Below are 23770 nucleotides of genomic sequence, written 5' to 3'. Positions count from 1 at the left end.
CCAAGTGTGACATAAATAGAAATGGTCTTCTTATCCTGGATCCCGCCTGCAATTTTCCTTCATTTCTATCCCTTGTCTCCCTTCCTTTCCCCAGTCTTCCATGCAGCAAAAAGACACCAAACTGACAAAAAGGGTGTTCCATGGAGTCGACTTGATTCTGACTTCGGGCAATCCCATATGACAGAGGAGAACGTCACTTCAGAGGCTTTCTTTCTCTCATTTTTTATTAAATACTTTTCTTGGGGGCTCTTACATCTCTTATCACAATTCATACATTCATCCATTGTGTCAAGCACATTTGTATATATGCTGCCAACATCATTTTTAAAGCATTTTCTTTCTACTTGAGCCCTTGATATCAGCTCCTCATCCCCCCTCCTCTTCCCGCCCTCCCTCATGAACCCTTAAAATAAGTTATAGATTATTGTTCTCATATCTTGCATTGTCCTCTGTCACCCTTCACTCACTTTTCTGTTGTTCGTTCCCCTGGGAGGGGGTTGTATATTGATCCTTGTGGTCCATTTTCCCTTTCTCCCCCCACCCTCCCTTTATCCTCCTGGTATCTCTATTGTCTTTGTTGACCCTGTGGGGGGTTTATCTATCCTGGAGTCCCTGTGCTGGGGTCTTAAAGGCTTGAAAACAAGCAAGCAGCCATCTAGCTGAGAAACAAAAGCCCACATGGAAAAAGTACACCAGCCTGTGTGATTGTGAGGTGTCGATGGGATTGGGTATCAGGCATCTAAGACCCAGAACAAAATCATACCCAATGTGAAAGGGGTAGGGGAAAATGGAGTGGAGACCCAAAGCCCATCTGTCGACAACTGGACATTCCCTCACAGAGGAGTCACACGGAAGAGATGAGCTAGTCAGAGTGCAGTAAAGCACCGATGAAACAACTTTCCTCGGGTTCTTTAATGCTCCCTTCCCCCCACTATCATGACCTCAATTCTACCTTACAAATCGGATTAGACCAGAACATGCACACTGGTACAGATAAGAGTCTGCAACACAGGGAATCCAGGACAGATACCCCCGCCCCCAGGCTTTTCAATGGCTGTGACTTTTCAGAAGCAGATCAGTAGGCTGGTCTTCCTCGGGGTGTACTTGAACCACCAACCTTTCAGTTAGTAACTGAGTGCTTCACTGTTGTACAACCCAAGCATGTCATACCACGATAGACAATGAAGCCTTGGACATACATTTTCCCCTTTGTAATAAATAAGGAAAATTGCGGAAACATTAGTAGGGAGAAACAAAGTCACATAGGGTGATTCACCTGCCAGTGCAGTCATTGCGCTGAGAAAGTTGGTCCCTCAGAGCAGGTTGGAATGTCATTCCATGAGGAGATTCTGCTCTGCATTCCACATCAGCATTCAAAGGAGAGGGGCAGGGGGACTTCTCCCTGTATTTTTTTAAACCTTTTATTAGGGACTCATACAACTCTTATCACAATCCATACATGTACATACATCAATTGTATAAAGCACATCTGTACATTCTTTGCCCTAATCATTTTCAAAGCATTTGCTCTCCACTTAAGCCCTGTATTTTAAGGGCAACTTTAACTGTTAAATGGCAACTACTTCGCACATTTTGTTTCATTATTCCATGACTTTTAAGTTTTCTTCTTCTTTTTGTTTAAAAATAAAACAAAACAAAAAACCTCTGCTGGGGGAATTCACTCTCCTTGCTCTCTAGCTGGAAAGGGGATTAAGTAAGAAGGATGTGAATGACAGGTTTCTACCTGTGGACAGACATGGAAAAGGTGAGTAATTCAATAACTCAGGAAATAACCTTCCGTGTCTCATTCTCCCCGCCTTCGGTCTTTTAACTCAGCTCTGGGCAAGAGACTTGTGAAAGGAATCCATCCGCCAGGGTACAGACTTGTGTAAGGAACCGAAGGGTGGGGCCAGGGAAAGGGAGGTGCTAGAATTCTTTTCCTCTGTTATAAATGTCTTAACTCTTCAGCCACAATCCCTTACTCAAGGGTCAAACTGTCAATTTCCCTCCAGTGGAAGAAAACAAGGTATTGTAAAAACTTTCTTTGGTTAAAAGTGTGACTTTCTTCTTTGTTGAGGTGCCTAATTAAATAACAAATGCTCAAGGGTTGCCAAGATCATAGAAATAACTGGCTTTAGAAGTATTATTTTTAGAAGGTTTCCTCCTTGAAAACTGTAATGCAAACTGGGGAGACTCAGCCCTGAGCTGGTTCAGTGTGTGCTGGAGAGAAGGCTAAAGGGGAGAAAGGATTCTTTTATGAAAGATTAGGAACTTCATTAACACCAATTAAGGAATTTTGAAACAATATAACTGCAACCTGTCACATTTCTGGATTTGCAACCTCTGGAAGAGCAGCATAGGCAAAGTGACATTGACCTGTCTCAATAAACCAACAAAATCTTCCCATCTCTTCAGAGTGATAGACTTGGTGATATGAATTTAGATACTTATCATTAGAATGGGGAGAGCTGATAGTTTGAACCCACCCTCACAGGACCCCACCCGTCTGTCCTGGCCCCTCGTTCCATTGGCCATGAGCTTTCTCTTTTTTTCATGGAATTATCTAAACTCTTGCTCCCTCCGTCTTTGATCAATGTTTATCATTAAAAAATCCCAAACTTCTAGCGCCCTCAGGAACAGCTACTAGTGGCTTAAGGTTCATAACCCTGAGGCTGGCAACAGAATCTGGAAGTCAAGATGCGAGGGATCCACTCTGACGGAAAGGAGAGACAGGTTCTTTCCACTCTTGTATCTTCCTCGTCCCTCTCCCCACTCCTCTTGTTTCTCGTGGACCGCCCACCTTTTCTCTGGGAACTGACTAATTGTAGAGATAGAAAGATACGGATACTCAGAGCAGCTGTCTTGAGAGTCAAGCGAAAGCACTGCAGTCTTGACTCTGCTACTAACGGTGCATCCTTCATTAGCTCGTCCGACCTTCCTGGGCTTCAGCTGCCTCACAGGTTAAAGGACGGTGTTAGATTAGGCGACGTGGGAGCTTCTTTTCACTAGGAGTGGGTATCTAGGATGTTCACTAGGAGTGGGTATCTAGGATGAGCCATTTTGATGAATGTGACATGTGTCGCTTTTGTACGTTCACAGTTCTCTTTGGCGTCTCTCCTAAGCTCCTTTATAGATTACCTAATGATATAGTTAAAAGCAAACCCTCCCAAAACAGTTTATAGCTCCTAAAAATGGCCAAAAGCAGTAGGCTCCTGAGCTTGACATCTTTAACCTTCTCTAAAAAGATCATTGGTCAGCCACGTCAGGGTGAAATGCTTTCTTTGAGATCTCATCCAAAAGCCCATTTTACTTTGGATAAAATATTACTAGTGGCTAGTTTCACACTTAAGAAAAAATATTTTAAAAATCAAGAATTCATCTCCTTGGATGGGTGGGGGGTTCATCTTAATTTAAACCAATATTGATAGTAATGGGAAAGAGTAATGAAGCTGAAGATAACTAGATCTTATTTATTAGAAGTGTAATTCTCAGGAATTTGTGACAAGCAACTCAATTCTAGGGAAACCATAAACCACAGGTAGAAAGATAAAAATTCCAAGCTCTTAGGCATTACTTTCCCCATGAAGTCAAGCATTTTCCATCCGAATGTAAGTCCGGATTCTTGAAAAGATAAAGTTTAGTACAGTAGTAGTAAAAGAAGTATCATTTGGGGGAAGTCCAGGAGGGAGTTATTTCGAAGATGGCATTGAATCTTTAGAGAGGAAATAGTTGCCAGTAGGTTTGTATGTTTTATTAAGGGGTGGAGCTACTTCAAAACTTCAGTACTGGCTTCCCTGTTCCTTTTCTCAGTGAAACAGTATCAGCGCAGGATTATCGTTGGTTTCTGGAGTTGGTGGGAGCCACACCTAGCACATGATTTAGAAGCTGCGAGCTGCTTGGTGAAGCGTAAACCCATGGTTAGGGAGGATTTCAGCAGTATCGGTACCAACAATGTATGCTGAAACCCAAACTTTGTCTGCACACGCCTCTCGCTTGCCTCAACGATTTGACAGCACCGAGTGCCGACCTTTCTAAAGGTCTCCTTCTAGTTTCTCAAAATGTAAGCCATAAGAGTGTGCGGCTACATTGACACTAATGGGAGTCTTTGAGCCTGGGGATTTAATTTATTTGCAATCCTGTAACCACTGAGAGAAACCGGCAAGGGATGCAACAGCAATAGAGTACAGCAGGTATGTCTTTGATACAGACCCAGTTTTAAAGGGTCCTTGAAGGAAAAGATTGTGACAAGTGGGGGTAAAATTTAGAAGGCGAAGTCAAGAAAGCTAGAGATACTGAATCTTGTGGCTGAAGGAAACCGTTTCAGTGGCTTTCTGTTGCCTGAGGGATGTCTGGGGAGTCAACATTGATGACAGAACATTAAAAGGTATTTTGAGAGCATCAAACAGACTCCATGAAGAGACTTTTCAAAAACGAAACAAATGGAAAGAATTATTAACATCTCTCCTTTCTTTTTCTTAGGTTTTCCCAATGGACTCTCTAGCAACGTCAGTCAACCAGTTTGCCCTGGCATTTAGCAAAAAGCTCTCAGAATCTGCAGAGGGCAAAAATATTTTCTTTTCCCCCTGGGGCATCTCAACTGCCTTGGCCATGGTGTACTTGGGCACCAAAGGTCCCACTGCTGCCCAAATGGCCCAGGTGAGTGGGGACAGTCAGCTCTCCTATGCTGCCTGCCTTCAAAGTAGATGCTTTCTTTGCCTTTCACCTCTGAAAAGCTCCCGGAACCCCAGTCGTCCCTGTTTCCCAGTCATGGCCTCCAAACATTCTTGACTATGAAAAGAAGCCAGGCAATGAGGATTTGGTTAAAAACTCTTGTTTACAACCTATGTGCTCCAGCCACTAAAATGGAGAAAGAATGAACTCGTTTGTCCATTCTGATTAAACACGAAGAACACTGCAGTATTAATTATTACCGCTTTTAAAACCATGGGGACAATTTAAACCCCTACTCATGAGCCTTCAGACACGGCATGAGGCACAGACTTCACTTGAGTCTTCTTCTTTGGGGCTTTAAGAAAATATTTGTAAGATTAGCTTGGTGCTAACACTATTAAAGGACCCACACCTTGATAGCATTTAAACAGTAAAATAATCATATTGTATAAAGGAATTTTTTGCTGTAAGCATTGAAGCATACTACGAGAAGTGTTTTACATATAGACTAAGATAGTAAAAGACATAGCAAAGTATCCATAGATCTAGGGGATTCTAGGTGCATGAACATATCTGTGTACCTTGGTGGTGCAGTGGTACCACACTTGACTGCTAGCCAAAAGGTCATGGTCTGGAGCCACTTGGTACTCCGCAGTCGATGGACGCAGCCAGCTGCTGTCGTAATGATTAGGACACCCTTTGGGGCAGTTTTCTTCTGTCGCCAAGTGTGTCTATGAGTTCAAATCAGCTTGAGGCCAACAACTTTGGCTTGGGGTTTGGCATGTGGAAATATGGTAGCTACCCTCAAGTCCATGCTGAAACATGGTCACCCCATGTGTGCAGAGTAGAACTCCTCCATGGGGATTCAAGTCAGGATCCTTCTGAAGTGGGTCCCCACCCTCTCTCTCGGGGTACCTCCAGGTAGGTTTGAACTTCCAACCTTTTAGCTGAAAGTTGAGCACTAAACTGTCAGTGCAGCTCAGAGACTCTTATAGTTATGTGAGTATATATGAGGGGGCTTCAAAATACTTCATAGGACACTTGAGTTAAAGGATACTGGAATTTTTATATGAACTGTTTGAAAGCTCCTGTATACATACATACACACATGTACATATATAAATGTGAGTACCTGTGTAGTCATGTGATATATATGTATATATAACTATATATGCATATATATTTATACCAGAAATTGCTATCAGAATGTAGTAGATGCTCTTGTGAACACTACAGCTTCCCATAGCAATGTTCCTTTCTCATGTCTCTTGTATATAAAGCGATTGTGTTGTCAGGTGATTGATGGTACATTGTGTATATCATTTATAATACATATATTTTGATAAAATAGTAAATAATTATGTTACTGGTGTATAGGCGTGTATACTCTATAATTATTTTAATATGAACTTTCCCAATTTAAAAATCAAAAGTTTACCATATATATAACAATATGTGCTCTGGTTTGTGGGCAGAAACATCCAATTTCATAAGTCCTGCATCTCTCAAGTGTTGTAACTCTCTCTCCCTCTGTTCATTTTGGGGGGATGTGGGGGGATGTTACTGTGAAGTGTATCGTGGTTTACAAATGCAGCAGCAAGAGGCAAAGGAGAGGATGGATTTGCAAGCGAAACAAAAGGTCGTGAAACAACACAGAATGGAAGATCAGTGGATGCTATTGCACGTGTTTCAGGCAGGTTCAAGCAATGTCCAAATCACGTAGCAATCAAAAATCCAAGAGTCACAATATTCTTAATATTCTACATGGGAGCCTGTGGCCCTGTGACAAACGAGGGAAGGGGCAGGGCTAGCAGTTCTGAGTGACACAGACAATATCTACTCTGTGAGTTTAAGAGTAGAATTTCATCCTTACTCCTGTAAGTCACTCGTGCTATTAAAATAACAGCAGGAACATTCTGCCTGACCTCTAGGCAATCCTGATCAGCTAAGTGGAAGGCTTCACCATTAATGTGAGCCACTTTCCCTTGGCTAGATTGCAAGGTGAGTGCATTTCATGCAAAGTAATGCAGGTGTTGCTTGCCTGTGTTTTATTTCAATAGTAAGAGCTTTAGTTTAAAAAACGTACCCTGTGAGTTGGCACCCCTTCCCCCAGGGCAGATGCTTCCGTCTGTTACCATGAGATCAGCATAACTGTTAGTAAGACAGACTTTACTCCTTATTGTGAACTGGGCGCAGGAAGTGATGTGCGAAATGGAATGTTTGCCTCTGATATACTTTTGTACAATTCAGGGCTGATAAGGAGTGCCCACATCCTTCCTAATAGCTTTCCAATGAAATGCTGGAGCGGAGACAATGACTGTGTCAACCTAATGGAGCCCAGGTGGCATAGTGTGTTGTGCATTGGGCTGCTACCCACAAGGTCAACAGTTTGAACCCACCCATCCCTCCATGGGAGAAACATGAGGCTTTCTACTCCTGTAAAGATTTACAGCCTTGGGAACCCACAGGGGCCCTTCTACTCTCTCCTAGAGGTTGGCTTGAGTTGGAATGGACTCAATGGCAATAATTTGGTTTGGGTTTTCAAACTATATGGCAGCCAGCTGCCCCACTTTTATTTTTATTTTTCACAAGACAACTGGTGGCTTAGAACTGCTGTTCTTGCAGCTGGCAGCGAGCCCTTAGGCACCATGCTACCTGGACTCCTTAGACAGGGAGTATCAACCTAATTAAATGTATTTAGTTAAGAGCAGCTCATGACTTACCCTATTATTTCAGTCAACACACTGTTCAATTCTAAGCAGAGCCTGGGTGGTTAATGCATTGTAGGTTCGGTAGCTACCGCGATGACAGGCTTGTGTTTGCCGGTGCATAGTTCAGAGGACTCCTCCCTGGCAAAGGGAGCTCACGTGTTGGCTTTTTGCTGAAATTACAGGTACTTCGACTGACCCAAGACCACGGCTCCAAATCTTGTCCTGAAAGCGAAAAGAAAAGGAAAATGGTACATCTTATCTTTTACTAGCCGAGTAACGAAGTCATCCAGTGGTGACGGAGGGAGCATCAGCAGACGTATTTCAGTGGCTAATTTAAGTAATGTTTCCTGGGTAACTTTTCTTAGGAGGAGGCGTGTTAAAATGACAGAAACACTTGGCAGAGTACAAGATGTGTAGCTGTTTCGAGAGGTCACCATTCCCCTTTCGCATCTTCTCTAGCCCTTCTCCCTCCTGCCCCTTTGAAATTTCTCCCCCTTTGAACATACTCTTGTTTGTATTACAAACAAAATATGAAGAATGCAGTGTCCTGATAATAACATTGAGGTTTTTTGTCATGTTATTAGAACAACAACTTGTTTCCTTCTACCTTTACATCGTGTTTCAGCTTTAGCTAGCAATATACCCAAATCCTTTTCATTTACCTAGAGGTTGTTGATATCTGGATAGCGCTTGTTCCACAGTTTAATTTCACTGATCCCTTTTCTCTTAAAGGAATTCAACTTGGGCAAAGTTGAAGGAATATGCTCTGGTTTCCAGGCCCTTATCTCAGAAATCAACAAGCCCAGCAATGCTTATACCCTTAAGACAGCCAACGGACTATATGGGGAGAAGACGTATCCTTTTCACAATGTAAGTGCAAGAACCTCATTTGAAGGGGTGAGAAATAAAGAACCGCATGGTACTGATGTGCACATGTCTTGCACGTTTCCCCCCGGCATTCAGACACAGTCTTAAAGTGCTGCTATTCCTGTAAGTAATCATTTAGCACACAGGCTCCCAAACTTATTTTGGGTAAAAAATTACTCAGCAGCCTCCTGGTGATGAGCCTCTTTTGTATTCTAGCCCATAAGCCACAGGATAACGTGATTTTTGCAGGCCTTCTGGATTCTTCTGGTGCCCCCGGAGGGGCAGGATCACCCACTTTGGGAGCAAACAGGAAGCATCCAGTTGATAAATGAGTTTGAAATTTTATGTAGTGATCAGATCGTCATGCCCACAATAAAAGAGTAGACTCCGGGCATGTCATGTAAATGCATGGAATTGAGTCTGTATGCGATCTGGACCAACGATTACTTCACAAACATACCTGGAGCAAAAAATACAGAATAAATGACAACGACACAAACAGTTGGTGTTTCATTACACCCGCCCTGTGTTTTGAGTAGAACTAGGTTTCATGGAGTTTTCAGTTGTGCATTTTTGGAAGCAGATCACCAGGCTTTGCTTCCAAAGTTCCTCAGAGTGCCTCAGAGGAACTTAAGTGCCTAATGGCTTACACCACCCAAGAGCAACTCAGAGTAACTGTTGTTGTCCTGTGCTGTGGAGTCCATCTCCAGCCACAGGGACCTGCCAGGAGAGAGTCCAACCTTACCCACGGTTTCTCAGGCTGTGCTCTTGACAGAAGCAGGCTCCCTCATCTGTAAACCTTCATGCAATCCACTACCAAAGAGTTTTAAAAGACAGACTTGATTTCTCGATTTTGGATAAACGCTATAAAAAATAAATTCAACCTGTGTCTTTCAGAAATATCTAGAAGACATCAAAAAATACTTTGGTGCTGAGCCCAGGTCTGTTAATTTTGTGGAGACCCCTGACCAGATCAGAAAGGAGATCAACTCCTGGGTTGAAAACAAGACTGAAGGTAAGCGTTCATCCTGCTGCTCACAGCGCCTCCTCCAAGAATCCTTTTCACAAGCCTTGGTGTGGTGTCTCAGCCTACGCTCATCTGAAACAGACTGGGGGACATACTCTTAATACACTCTTAAAAACACTTCTTTCTATTTAGGGCAGGGATTTTAGAGTCACAGTTCTCCTACTATATATTGTCCCAAACATGTTCGTCCATTTAGTTATCAAATAAGAAAGCAGCTTCTTATACCCTACTGAATCCAAAGGAAATCCCGGCAAAAGACCTTTTATTTTAAAGCACTGCTGCCTCTGTGGCATTTAAAAACCAAAATGCTCTGACAAATGAATTATATCCTAACTAAAAAAGACTATGTATTAGTTTTGTCACTGCCATCGAGTTGATTCTGCTCCACAGATATTCTGTGCTACGGAGAAGAACTGCCCCCTAGGGCTTTGGAGACAGCAGATCTTGAGGGAAAGGCTGGTTCATGTTTCTCCCTTGGAGCAGCTGGTGGGTTTGAACTGCTGACTTTGGGAAGAGCAACCCCATGCTTAATCCAGAGATCCTGGCTTTCTGTTTTTTAAACGAGAGCATCTTAAAATACAGCTACTTAAGGAAGCAAGGGTCACTGTGAGTCAGAACTGACCCCATGGCAGTGGCAGTGAGTGCTATGCAGAGAGGAGCCTTGGGGTGCTGTCGGGTGGGCGCTGAACTGCGACATGACTCAACCGCTCCAAGGGGTAATGATGAGGCTGTCTGCCCCCAGCAAGCTGTACAGCCTCTGAAACCATAAGTAAGGTCAGGATAGTAGTCCGTGGGGGGTTATTTTTAAGTAAGATGGATTTTATCTTCTTCTCACATAATAGACTTGTCTGTAACCTGCTTCAAAGCCCAAACCTGTAGCATGAATGTAATCCCAAATTTGTGACATTTTTGACCTGCCCACCAGGATCCACTCTAAATATGTCCAATGAGAATGGCCGTTCTCTGACCGACAAGATGTGCAGTGAGCAATCCAGTAGGTGGCACTGTTAGGGTATAGTAAAATTGCGTGTTACTTTTTTACTCTTACTTTTGTACATTCCTTGCAAAACACATTCTATTTCTAATGCCCTCATATGGCTGTGGTTTCAAGAAGTTTGGTGGCTCGAAAGCATCTGAATCCAGGGTAGCACGCGCTCAAACTCAGATTCACTTCCGTTCTCCCAACCAGGCGTCCTTCTGTCTAAGCCCCATTCCTGATGGGCTCTCCAAATTAATAATTGCCGCTCAGTAGAATGAGAAAACAATGAATTCAGAATAATGGTTAACAGTGTGTTCCGAACGAACAGTTTTGGGGACTTTGATTTGTCCTGATGGCTTTCTGTATCAGGGTCTGTGCTGTCCCTGATCTTCCTCGTGGATTCATTTTTATTTGCTGGAATGAACGAATTCTCATACTATTGGTTCAACCAAGTTCAGTGTATCTACAGACAATAGCGTTTCTGAGAAATCCAGTATCTAAAATTGTCCACTATAAGAATGGAGGAGCTGAACAACTGCATAGAAGTCAAGTTCATTTTTCTCCTGCGGTTAATTAATAACCAGTGCTGTTGATGAAAATAATATATCTCTGCCTAACCAGATGATGAGTCTAGAATTTCCTCTTTGTCTTTGAAGGCCAATGGTATGTTCTATGTATAGATTTTTATTTTCTTTTAAAATTCTGCCTGACACACATTTCAAATGTAAATTCAAAGAGTTAATAGTGTATATTACTTATCTAATCATTTGCTCCCCTTCATAGTCTCTACAATGAAGCGACTCTAAATCAGCAAATGCTGAAATCCCTGGATTGAGCTCACCTCCTGCAATTTTCCTTTGAGACGTTACTTTGCGTGTCTTTGTCTTTCTGCTCCACTCTTCCAGCTCATGCAGTTGCTCCTCAGCCGTGTTCATTCTGCTCTTCAGTCCATAGAATTAAGAGATTTATATCAACCATAAGGCTCTTTCTGCTCTGTGACCTGGAGCTATCTGTGGGTTTTCATTGGGAAGAGCTAGTATCAATTGTCTCTGAAATGTGGCCTTTTGGAGGTTTATTTTTTTAAGTCTCTTTATTAATTCCTTCCCTTCCTGTATTCTCTTGGTTTGACACTTCTCTCGTATGGAGTAACCTTCACTCATTGCGGACTCCTCTTTTCTGGTCATCTTTTTGTTTGAGACTCCTAGGTGATTTGCCTTCAGTAGATTTCTGACTATCAGAACTTGTCTCGTGGTGACTGTAGACAAGATGCTGATGGACTGCCCCTGGAACATGTCCTCCGAGTGAGCAAGACTCCCAGTTTTTTCTTGGAAATCCCTTAGCGATTTGTGGTCCCTGTCTTTTCCCATCAGCGCACTGGTGCAGTCACATCTTTATCTGTTCTGTACATTGGCATACTTGCTGCTTACTACTGACACAGAGGGGGTTGTAAATAATCAGTTGACCCAGTACTTACCCACTACCAATGATTCTCAATCCTGCCTATAATTAAGTTCAACTCACTGATCTCTAACCCACCTCCAGAGGCATTAATTTAGATCCCAGGGGTGGGGTCAAGCATCAATGGATTTGAAGTCCTAGGTGATTCTAAGACACAACGTTAAGGGCCACTGCCATGAGTGGATTTATTTAATTAACAAGACTCCTTCCATCGGCTTCCCCCAACAAGCTCTGCTTTGGACTCTCCTGGAGGCGGCCTTCCCTCCGGCCTTATAGTACCAGAGTTTCTGCCCTCAGTCTGATCCTTCTGCATCTCCTCTATAGAATTCCTCAAATTGCCCAAACGCCTGGTTGCTCCCGTTTACAGTACTGCTCTTTACAGTACCGTTCTAGATGTATTATTCTAACAGATATTTATTTTGGGGGGGGGGGAAATTAAGTAGTTTTGCACACTAGTTAGTAAATTTTTTTATGGGAGAATTGGAACTGTATATGCTTTAGAAATGAGCAAACTGTGTTGTGAATAATAACACCTAGGTTCTTCATTGGCAGGGAAAGAAATTACAAATGAAGGCTAAAATGAGCCCTGCTGGATTGGAATCGAAGGGTTCAATATGAAATCCCAATTCTAGTCTGTGATATATAAGGGAGCTTCAAAAAGTTTGTGGAAAAATTATGTTCTCTTCGGATTCTATTTTTCCATGAACTCTTTAAAGTCCCCTTTGAATATGATGTAGAGCACTGAGGTACACTTGTCTATAAATCTACACAGATGTCTTCATATTCATGATTGTCTTCTTGACCGTCTCTGCTGAGAGGTCCAACAAGTGATTGCACCCAGGAACAGTTAGTGTGGTTAGCCTCTAGATTTTAATTCTAGATTTTTCACTGTCATCAAGGCAATTCTGACTCACAGCACCCCCATGAGGTAGAGCAGAATTTCGTCTTTGGCTTTATGAGGCTGTAAATCCTTTGGAAGCAGAAAGCCTCCTACATCCCACATGGAGCCGCTGGTGAGTTTGAATCACTGGCTTTGAGTTTGCCAGACCAACACATTAGCCACGACACCACCAGGGCCCCTTGCTTTCTGTGTTATGCCTCTACAATAAGAGCAATAAGAGAAGCAGCCCTGGGTAAGCAATGCAGCCATGGGAAGCCACCGCTGCTCCCCGGTGAGAAGGATGCGGCCCATCTGCTTCTGGGAGGGGTGCAGTTTTGGAAACACTCTGGGGCAGTGCTGCTCTGTCATGTTGTGGGGCCACGAGTCAGCATGGACTCTGAAGGGAGCATGTCCTAGAAGAACTGGTGGTCTCAGGGCAGGGGCAGGGAAAGTTCAGCTAAACCCAGACGATGTGAGAAGAGAAAGAACGCTGCAACAAAGTGGGCAGCATTTTAAAAGGATTCAACTTGAGGGGGATACCCAGGACCAACTCTGGGCCATGCAGGATGATAGTCAGGAATCATAACCCATGGAACCAAACAACATCTCGGACTCCCTGTGGCTATAAAGAACTACCCGAATAATTCAAGAGGAAGGAAAATCTCTTCCTCGCAATAGGATTGGAATTAATGAATGTAAAAGAAATGGATTTTTTAAATTGTCATTTCATGAACATCACAATAGTTATCATTGGCAAGAATCAATAATGAGTGCTGTTTGAGAAGAAATAAGACACTTGCATAATCTCAAAGTGTCTCCTGACCAGAGACATGCATGATATAAAGATAGCCTCTCGCTATCAGTTCTGCTCTTACTCTATCAAGGCAACACTATCTTCTACCAAAGTCTTCCATTTCCTAAGTAAATGGTCAGGTTTTCCTAACCGCAAAGGTTGAAAATAGCAACGTGGAAAGACAGACAACTGGCAGAGATGGCTAGTCATGCCATGCAATTAACACCACCAGGAATACGATTTAGGAAAATCCTGTGATTGGTAGTCTGACTCAATGAGAAGGACCCCAAGCAGTGTGTGGTGTCCTCACCAACCCTGCACTGCACAGCGAAGGCACAGCCTTCAAATGAACTGCTCAGCTTTCTTAGAAGTGCCAAGGATCTGAAAGACAGGAAGGGAGTATCTATGCTTAGAGGACATTAAGGATCCTTGTGACAATGGCTTGTATCAGAATAAGACCTGTCAGTCATACTCTATTAGTGCTCACCTTTGGGCTTGGATCCTGCCGCTGTGGATACATGGTGCCGGTGTTTGGCAGTCTTTCCCTCACCTTCTTTGTAAGTGGGGCATTTCTTTGGGATTTAATAATAGCGTTTTCTAATCATTTACGAGTAGAATAACAAGATCTACATTTAGTGGAATGAGGTTACTCAACACCTGAAACAACTTCTTTATGAATTTTCATTGCTTTTCAGTCGATTCTCCTGACTTTGCGATTTAGCTACACATGTTCTCGTTGTTAGTCTTGATTAATAGTGATCCTGTAGAACAGACTAAAACATCGCTTCATCCTGCACAGGATGCATCCTAACAGTGGCTCTATGTGTGAGCCCATTGTTGGATACAAGTCCATTGTGTCAATCCAAGTCCTTGAAGAATTTCTTTTGTTCAGTGAATCTACAATTGGCCAAGCATGATGTGCTTCTCCAGGGATGGGTCCTTCCTAATAATATGTCCCCAGTCCATGAGATGCAATTTCACCATCCCTGTTTCAGCGCAGGTTGGCTGTACTTCTTCCTACACATATTTGTCTATCTATGGTATAGACAATAGACATCACTCACGCCATAATTCAAATGCATCCATTCTTCTTTGGTCATATCTATTCATTTTCTAGCTTCAATGGGCATAAGAGGTAATTGAAAATCCCATGATTTGTATCTTTGCTCTTTGACATTAAAAAAACAGTCTTTGCAGAAGATTATCCCAATGCCATATATGGTTTGTCAATTCCCAGAGTCGTGTGTGTGTGTGTGTGTGTGTGTGTGTGTTTGCCAGTGCTTCTAGGGCAGTTTGGGCATTTTCTTTCAGTACCATGGTTGTTGATCAGATGTTCTCTCTTGAGATGTTTGAACATCAACCAATTCTTTTTGCTACCATAATTCTCTGTGTTCCTTTTATGCTTCTAGAATTGTTTATTTATCCCATAGAATCCTTCAATATTGACACTAGAGGCTTGAATTTTACCATTCTTTCAGCTTGAGATATATCGAGTGTCTTTTTACTTTTCGATTTCCTAACTAGTCTTTGTACATATCATTATGGTACTGTACTTTGCCTCCTCTAGCCGCCCTTTGAAGTAATCTATTAAAGCTCTTTTACATCATCACCTCTTTCAATTGTTGCAGCTTCTCTACATTTTGAAGCAAGTTTCAGAATCTCTTTTAATATTCATTTTCATCTTTTCTTTCTTTCTTTCTTTCTTATTTTTTCAGTGACATTTTCCTGCCCTCTGGTGTAATGTCCTTACACAACTCACCCTTGCTTATTAGAATTCAATGCATCAAATCGGCTTCATGTAGGCTGTACTAAGGCTTGTATTGTGGCTTTTATAGACTTGTTTTAATTTTTCTGAGGTTTAACTTGAACATGAATGTGAGTACTTGATGGACTGGCTGCAATCAGACCCTCACCTTGTTATGACTGATGGTAAGGAGTGTGACCACTGCCTGTTTTAACACATGCAGTCAATTTGATTCTAGTGTATTATAAAAATTGGACAATAGTGATTATACTGCTTATGTTGTTGAAAAAAGGGTATTTATGACGAATAAGTCATTGGTCTTACAAACGCTTGTAGTGCGACTTCCAGCATTATTTCTGGCATATATTCACACTGCCAGCTCTTTGTTTCCAAGTTTCTTGTTACTGTCGCAAGTAATTATCAATGTCCCTTGATCGCATGTTTTATCAATTTCAGACTGAGAAGCTGGTGGGCCTTTCCAATGTCTTCATCTTTGGCGTCAGGGCTTGTTGAGCTATCCTATCAATAGTAGCATCCACTGGCTTCCCTCTAGGCATAAGACCATGTTCTTAGCATGCATCGTCAGATGCTCTCTTTTGGAGGTGAATGGAATAGCACTCCTCTTTGGCTTGTCACTTCTGGCATGACAGACTGCATGATTTTCTCATGCCACGTGGCCAATACAGCCCATTTACACTTATGAATTCCTAGGGTCTAGTTCCTAGGATATTGATCTCTTTGTATTTTGTTTTATTTTTGCGGACTTCTAATTTTCCTAGATTCACCTGGTGTGGTTTCGCATTCAGGCTGTGTGTGGATGTTTGCAGCGATGTCTTTCCATTTGGAGTCATGCCTCGTCAGTGAGCAACGGTTCTGAGAGCCTAACTCCATCTGTGTCCTCAGGGTTGACGCCACTTCAAGGAGGTGTTCTTCCAGCCATGGAAGATACAAATCCCATGATTTGTATCTTTGCTCTTTGACATTTAAAAAAAAAAAGGCTTTGCAGAAGATTTTCCCAATGCCATATATGGTTTGTCAATTCCCAGAGTAAAATCAGTGGATATTACTATTGATAAGCTAGCTGAGTGTCTGTCAACCTACAGGGCTCTTCTAACATGATAGTATGTCATTTTCTGCTGCTATTTAAAAAGTTTTCATTGGTCAACATCTTCAGAAGTAGTCCACAACATCCTTCTTAGCTCTGCAGAAACCTGTCCACCATGTGACTCTGCCAATATTTGAAATAGCAGTAGCAGTATTAAAATGTCCAGTACTAAAAGCAACAAACAAGATAACAACCACTTTATGATAAACTGGTAGAATAGTAGTAGTATTTCTTAATAATAATACTTTTGTCCCTTCCTTGTATGCAATTATATTCCACTTATTTTTTGGTGAATACACTACATAATAGGTTGAAAAACATGTGAAATAATCATGATGACAACAGATAGCTGCATTTTCCGTGAATTCCACTGATGTCTCGTGTTGGCCTGATTATGGCAGTTTGTTTGGGAAAAAATCATCTTTTTATAATTGTGAAGAAACCTTTTATTTTAATTTAGGAAAGCTAACTTTGTAAAATATATCCAGAATATACTTTACATGGCAAAATAGATCAAAGTATTCTTGCTCCTCTGACTTATTAAAACAATGAATTGTCTGATCAACTCCTGAGCAAACCTACTGCTGTGGAGCCGATTCAGTAGAACCATTCCTTGGGGGTTTCTGGGAAGTAATCTTTTGGGGCTCAAAGCTACCTACTACTGTGAGGATGGGCAACATTCCCTTGTGTTGGGAATGGGATTTCTATGAGTTAGAACAGCAATTCTTAGTCTGGGGGTCGTGACGCCTTTGGGGGTCGAGTGACCCCTTGACAGGGGTTTCCCAATTCATAACAGTAGCAAAATTACAGTTATGGAGTAGCAACAAAAATAATTTGATGGTTGGGGTTCACACAACATGAGGAACTGTGTGAAATGGTCGTGGAATTAGGAAGGTTGAGAACTGCTGAGTTATAAGCAACTCAGTGATAACAGCCACAACCTTTATCAAAGAATTTAATCAGATCTTCCTGGCCCAGCCCCTCTGTGTGGTTGGAACTGCTAACCCTTCATGACATTTATTTTGTGATTGTTGTTAGGTGTCATCGAGTCAATTTTCAACTCATAGTAACTCCATGTGCTGAGCAGCACTTTCTCATCAGATTTCCTAGGGGACCATCTGTCCAGTTCCTTCTCCTGTGGTGTAGCTGCGTGGCTTTGTGCCACCAACCTGTCCGTGAGCCACTGAGCACTGTACCACGGCACCAGCAGGGCCAGAATTCCTCCGGTTTACAGCAAACTCTACTACGTGGATTAAAATATTATAGAAATACATTTACAAATCGATCAAGGTGGTTTCATGGGGGTGGGGGTAGGAGGTAGACAGGATGTATTCTGGGCCAGTAGCAGGTCCCACAGGAACCAGGGCACTTGGATCTGTGCAGTTGCCTTGCCCACAGTGGAAGTCTGGGCAACCACAGACGTGGAGACACTTCTCAGAAGCTCACCAGAGCCACTTCCCGCTTATGGCTACAAGCAGAAGTCGACGACAGAGAGCATTTCAGTTCCTGCAAAAAGAGGTCCAAAGCGACCCACACTAGTAGGAAGCCTGTACAGTTAAGACACACACTTATGGTTAATGTGGAATAATAGTTTTCAACCAATTTACATCTTACATCTCTAATCTCTATTTTTCTTTACTCATACCTATTCTGGACTAGAATATTATGGTTCCTTAAATTATTCCATCCTTAGGAAATCTGAGCCCAGAAAACCTTTATGGTTCAAAAAGAGGAAGTCAAAAAAAGTTTTTTCCATTAAATTAGGCAGTTTGCTATCCAGCCACTTGAAATCTGTGCTTTTCCCCTTGTAGGTAAAATCCCGAATCTCCTGCCTGAGGATTCTGTGGATCCTGCAACCAGGATGGTTCTAGTGAATGCCCTATACTTTAAAGGCGTGTGGGAACATCAGTTCCCGGTCGAAAACACCACAGAAAAGCCTTTCAGAATAAACAAGGTAGGTGTCTCTTAATGACCAGTCTACATTTTTTACTTGGCATTGTGAAGGGGATGCTATTTTAAGCCTACTTCTGAATTCAGTTAGTTTAAACTGTAGTGTGACCTAGAAAAGGGATGGCTGAGCAGAAACCGTAGCAACTGAAAGCTACCCTTACGTGGCTTTCCCCAGCATCTAGACTGACCACAGATGTTATCCCTCAGCCCAGCTCCAACCAAAGCAGCTGGCTAGCAAAGTCATGCTGTTGGTTTCCTAGGGGACAGCTACAGGGGTCTCTCTAGATCTGGAAGCATGCATGATGTAGAGATAGCCTCTCGCTATCAGTTCTGCTCTCACTCTATCAAGGCAACACTATCTTCCACCAAAGTCTTCCATTTCCTAAGTAAAAGATATGAAAAGTATTTTCAACCGTTTCATCATTCTTCTCTCAGGCTATGGTCAAAGTCTCTCTGGTACTAGCCCACAGCACCTCCTGCCAAGTCTCCTTAAGTTGAAAAATCTGATTGGTTCGGAATTGTTTGTTTACTGTTGCTTAGTCTCAAATGGGTCATATTGTATAAGCAGAGGAAGCGATGCTGTCATCCTTTGATTGCACACCACAGTCAGTTTTCAAATGTCCGAAAGCACACCAGGCTAGCTAGAAATGAGCTGGATATGTATCTGGCTTAGTATTTTCATCAGAAGTTTTAAGTTCTAAAGGATAGAAAAACAAACTAGTTCCAGCAAAACGAGGAACTGTATTAGCATGTGCAACGAAGAGGAACAGGGGAGTCCTGTCTCAGAGTGCTTAACCACTGCACCACTAAGGCTTCTTAGGTAATGTGTATGCAACATCTGTAATGCAGCTTTCATTTGCATGTGGACTTTGCATGTGAATTACAGCTTACTCAGTTTCTGAATCTCTGACCTTTCCATAGTTTACATTAAGGCTAAATGTTCTTTTCAGTGATTGGTCATATCCACCTTGCTGTGATTTATAGAGATGGCCTCCAGAGTGGTAAGACAGGAGTTCAGAAGTCTGTTGTTAGTGAAGTTGCTCAGCAGACTATATTTTTCCAGAAGGCACCATCTAGGTAGCTACATTCAGAATTTAGCATAGGCTTCCTGATTTCCCCAGTGCCCTAGAATATGAGAGTCAATGATGACAAAGAGTTGAGAATTGAATGGAACAATGCTCCAATGACATGTCTACCTATTTCTTTATAGACAACAAGCAAACCAGTGCAGATGATGTCAATGAAAAGAAAGCTTCCGGTATTTCACATTGAACAACCACAGGCCATGGGTCTTCAGCTTGACTATGAGAGCCGGGACCTAAGCCTTCTCATACTGCTGCCAGAAGACGTCAGTGGACTGAACCAGGTACAGATATCAGTCTGTCTGATGTGAGGATGGGGTGAGTGTTCACCCTATTGGGAAGGGTCTCCTTGCTCTTTAATTCTCACAGGTTAAGACAATCAGAGCGTGAAGCCTATATTACCCTGACAATATCAGTTCAGCTTGACAAGCCTGTCAGGTGGGCCCTATTATTCCTCAGAGAGGTTAGATGATCTATTCACACCTCAAGTACTGGACGGTCACACAGACAGCAGCTGTGGGTGCTTTCTGCCACAAACAAGGCTGTGTGGATGGACCACAGGGTGACCATAGCAACACTTTTACCAGTCCAGTTCTGTGCCCTCTGGAGGTCCAATTTTATCGAAGACTAGTTCTTTAAACACTGGCAACAATATATATGTTTATGTGGGTGGATAGATAGATAGAGCGTATTAATGGCTTTCCAAAGCTATGTTCATATTAACAAAGAAACAACCACAAAAGTAAACCTTTTTCAGGTCCCTGGATGGCACAAACAGTTTACACTTGACTATTAACCTAACAGTTGGCAGGTTACACCCATCCGGTTCCCACCACAAAAGCACAGCGGCTTCCATGAACAGCATAGCCCAGCAATCTCTATGGAGCAGTGCTTTACCGTAACCCATGCAGGGGCCATGAAGCCACCATTTTGTTTGTTTAATCTCCTCCATGAGGAGTGGTGTGTATCAGTACTATTCTCAAGGGTTTCTGCTAAGCCTGACAGAACTGTGGTTAGAACATGTTTTTGAACCATTTGTATGCCTAGCCTAGACACTAGATGACCTCTCATACCAGAGGTGACCTTGTCATTCTTCACGCAGTGTCTACTTTTCATATGTGCTAGACACCACCACCCCCGACTTAACACTTGTGTTCACGGCCCCAGTAGTGTGTACAAAAGATTTCCAAACCATCCCAGCACTTGTGAAACTGGAGAAGATCACTAAACTAAGGCACACGTGCACACGAAACCTTCAGATTCAGTGTCTTTGTAAGATATGACCACCTTCCTGGGAGTGTAGATTCCTGGGCTGAGCTATTATTACAGTAGTGATTGACGAGAACATTGCCTTCATCATGTCATTGGCAGCCAACACGTGGGACTGGAAAAGTCTCAAAATGGCAGCACCATGTGCTCTGAAACTAACGTATCATTAAATAAAGCTTCTTTATATATACGTGTGTGTATATATAGTTAGTTAGTTAGGCCAGGTTGACTAGAGAAACAAATCCAGTGACACTCATCTACGTGAATGGAAGAGCTTTATATCAAGAAGTAATTATATACATCATGAAAGTATCTCACCCCAGCAAAACTCAAGTCCATGAGTCCCTTTTCAGCCTCCCACAGCCACATGCAATGATGCCGAATGCGGGAAGAGCACAGGCTGGTGGTGCAAAGTCATGTGGCTCTGAGGTTGGTGGAAAACATGGCAGGGATCCCCCAGCGCTCTGGGTGACCAGAAAGCAGGAAAGTGAAGGCAGAGGGAGAGAGAGACAAGGCACCTCCAAGGGAAGTCATCAGGCTGCGACCTGGTTGACAGAATCAACTCCACCCCTACACTTTTATATCTTCAAGTTGATCTGACATTAGGGAACTACTATAGGTATGTGCCCGAATAAAACTGGCTGCCAACAGGTCAGTTCTGACTCATAGCAACCAAGTATCGGGCTTTCTGGGCTTGAAGCTGCACGGGAGGAGAAAGCTCATCTTTCCCTGGACGAGTGGCCGGCTGGTGAGTTGCGCCGCTGACCTTTGGGTTGGTAACCGAGGAGCAATCACTGCGCTACCAAGGCTCCTCCTTATGTATGTGAACGTGCATCTGTTACTTTAAAACTTTCTAATCTAAAGGGGAAAACCACTCTCAAGTCCCAAATAAAAATTTCTCCTTCCTAAGATTTGTACATTTCTCCTTGTTAATTTTCATGTAGCTGTTTACACGGGGCAATGCATTTTGTTTTCACGGAACTGTCTCCCAAGAGAATCAACACTAGGTTTGTGTTCTGGCCAATGAGTTGCCCAAGGGCATATGCTGGTGTGAAGGCAACATCTAAATAGAAATTTCTATTGATATATTTCGCCATATACTTGTTGTATTCCAGTGCTGTCATCGAAGTACTTTTATTTCTGATCAAGATCTAATTCTCTTAGAGCCTGACAAATATATCCACAAAATAAAGATTCTGAAAATCCACAGTGCTAATGATCTTATTACACAACCAGATCATTTCTGAATGTTCTCCTGAAAAGAAACCACCTCACACCCCAAACCAGGAGCTGCTGAGTTGAGTCCAAGTCATAGGGCCCACAGGTCAGAACAGAATGGGGCAGGCCTGTCTACGGACGCCCCTCGGTGTGGCTTCGTGTAGCCAGCCTTTCAGTTGTTGTTGTTCGGCACTGTCAAGCTGGTTTGGACTCAAAGCAAATGTTCATACCAGAGAATTGTGAGGTTGATGTGGCAAAAGCCTCACAGTCATTGTTAGGCTAATCCCATTGCTGTAGCCCCCAGGAACTCACTCCTGGGTCACAGGGGTGGGCCTAAGTCAAGCATATCAGAAGCAGGCTATCTGCAGTTCTAGTTCTAGCAGGTCTCATGAAACCAACCTTTCTTGTCCCACTTTGGAGTCACTGAACCGTCTCCCTTGCCTCCAAACCCACAGCTGGAGGAGGCCATCACCAGTGAGAGGATGGAGGCGTGGACCAGTGAGGACAGGAAGGAGTTGTACGATGTGCAGCTGCATCTCCCCAAATTCAAGCTGGAAGAGAGTTACGACCTCAAGTCAGTCCTGAGCAGTATGGGCATGAGCGACGCCTTTAGTCAGAGCAAGGCTGATTTCTCAGCGATGTCACTGGAGAGAAACCTGTTTCTGTCCAATGTTTTTCATAAGTCCTTTGTGGAGATCAATGAAAAAGGAACCGAGGCTGCAGCTGCCTCTGGAAGTGAGGTGAGTGTCCGGATTCGACTCCCCTCCTTGGAAGTCAACGTAGACCGCCCGTTCCTCTTCATGATCATACACAACAAAACCAACAGCATCCTCTTCTATGGGAGATTTGCCTCCCCCTAAACCCTGCAACTCTCTCAGTAAGCAAACCCACCTAAGAGTGTCTCAAAATGCGTCCTACGATGGAAATCACAATGATAGTGTTTTGTCAGCTGGACCTTTCTTAGGATCAAACATTAGTATGCAAGTCTTGAGATAATGGATTCCAGAGATTTCACTGTATTTAGTTAGAGAGAACAGGTTTTCTATTTACCATTTAAACAACATTTGTCCCTTTTATTTACAAGGGGGGGTGTCTTCAAAAAGTTCATGGGAAAATGTAATTTAAAGATTATTGAGGGAAATGGGGAGCTAATATGGGGAGCTAGTACAAGAAGGAAGAAATATTCTACAACTCTTTGTGGTGATGATTGCACAATTCTTTTAAGAATGACTGAACTATTGAAATGTATGAAATGTAAATTATATGTCAAACAAACAAACTATTTTTAAAAATGGAGTTTTTCCCACCAGCTCTTTGAAGCCCCCAAGTGCATTTGCATTTTAACATTTACGCTGTTAAATCCATTAAATGCGTTTTCTTCTTTGAGCTCCTGGTCCTTGTCTTATCATTTGTTATTTGTCATGGTTCACACGCACATAATTAAGTGGAGAAGATCCTTTCCTGAGATCTTATTCCTCAAGTGTATCGAGAAAGCGTATGTTTAAAGGCTATCATATATATATATATATCAGCTATTAATAGAAGAAGAATTTCTCAAGGATGTCAGTTAAGGATGCCAGTTGGTTGCTCATAAAACACTGTGATAAATCAAACTGCCATTTGCTGGTCGCTGGGTTACAAAAACTGGACTCATTAGTGGAGAAACTAGTGAGACCAAAGGAAGTTCCGAAGTGAGTTAAAATAATCCATCCATGCTGCCACTGGGTTTTCACAATTGTGTCTTGACCATTGTGCTTACAAAATGTGGGGGTGGGGTGGCAGGGGGGAGCTATGAAGGGTCTGCTGAGGATCATCCTCTGTCCCTATTATATTTACAAGTCTCTGTGAATCTAAAATTATTGCCTAATAAATATTTTATTAACAGTATTTATGAGAAACCAGGAAGAGAGTGTATGTGGACAATTTCTCTATTCTCAAGATTTAGAAGCCTGGGAGGTCCATGCTCTGGTGGAAGGAGGCCTACACCTTTCTGAATTGGAGTAGAATCCCAGTCAC

The 23770-nt window shown here is 42.6% G+C and overlaps 1 protein-coding gene across 1 annotated transcript; it reads left to right on the top strand.

The window, feature by feature from the left end:
• Positions 1-1908: 1908 nt before the first annotated feature.
• LOC142427391 (serpin B10-like) lies at positions 1909-22977 on the top strand. The gene is made up of 8 exons (XM_075532656.1): positions 1909-2026; positions 4480-4656; positions 7565-7630; positions 8115-8252; positions 9147-9264; positions 18047-18189; positions 19396-19551; positions 22210-22977. The coding sequence occupies exons 2-8, from the start codon at positions 4489-4491 to the stop codon at positions 22612-22614; spliced, it is 1194 nt and encodes a 397-aa protein (XP_075388771.1). The 5' UTR covers positions 1909-2026; positions 4480-4488; the 3' UTR covers positions 22615-22977.
• The last annotated feature ends 793 nt before the right edge of the window (positions 22978-23770 follow it).

The sequence above is a fragment of the Tenrec ecaudatus genome, chromosome 15 (genome assembly GCF_050624435.1).
Source record: "Tenrec ecaudatus isolate mTenEca1 chromosome 15, mTenEca1.hap1, whole genome shotgun sequence".
In the NCBI taxonomy this organism is placed as follows: Eukaryota; Metazoa; Chordata; class Mammalia; order Afrosoricida; family Tenrecidae; genus Tenrec; species Tenrec ecaudatus.
This window is presented reverse-complemented; position numbering and strand designations above follow the sequence as displayed.

Excerpts from the sequence above, each read along its gene's own strand:
- LOC142427391 (XM_075532656.1), top strand. The coding sequence starts at position 4,489 with ATGGACTCTCTAGCAACGTCAGTCAACCAGTTTGCCCTGGCATTTAGC. Across the intron at positions 9,265-18,046 it reads GGTTGAAAACAAGACTGAAG|GTAAAATCCCGAATCTCCTG; the intron begins GTAAGCGTTCAT and ends TTCCCCTTGTAG. Across the intron at positions 18,190-19,395 it reads AGCCTTTCAGAATAAACAAG|ACAACAAGCAAACCAGTGCA; the intron begins GTAGGTGTCTCT and ends ATTTCTTTATAG.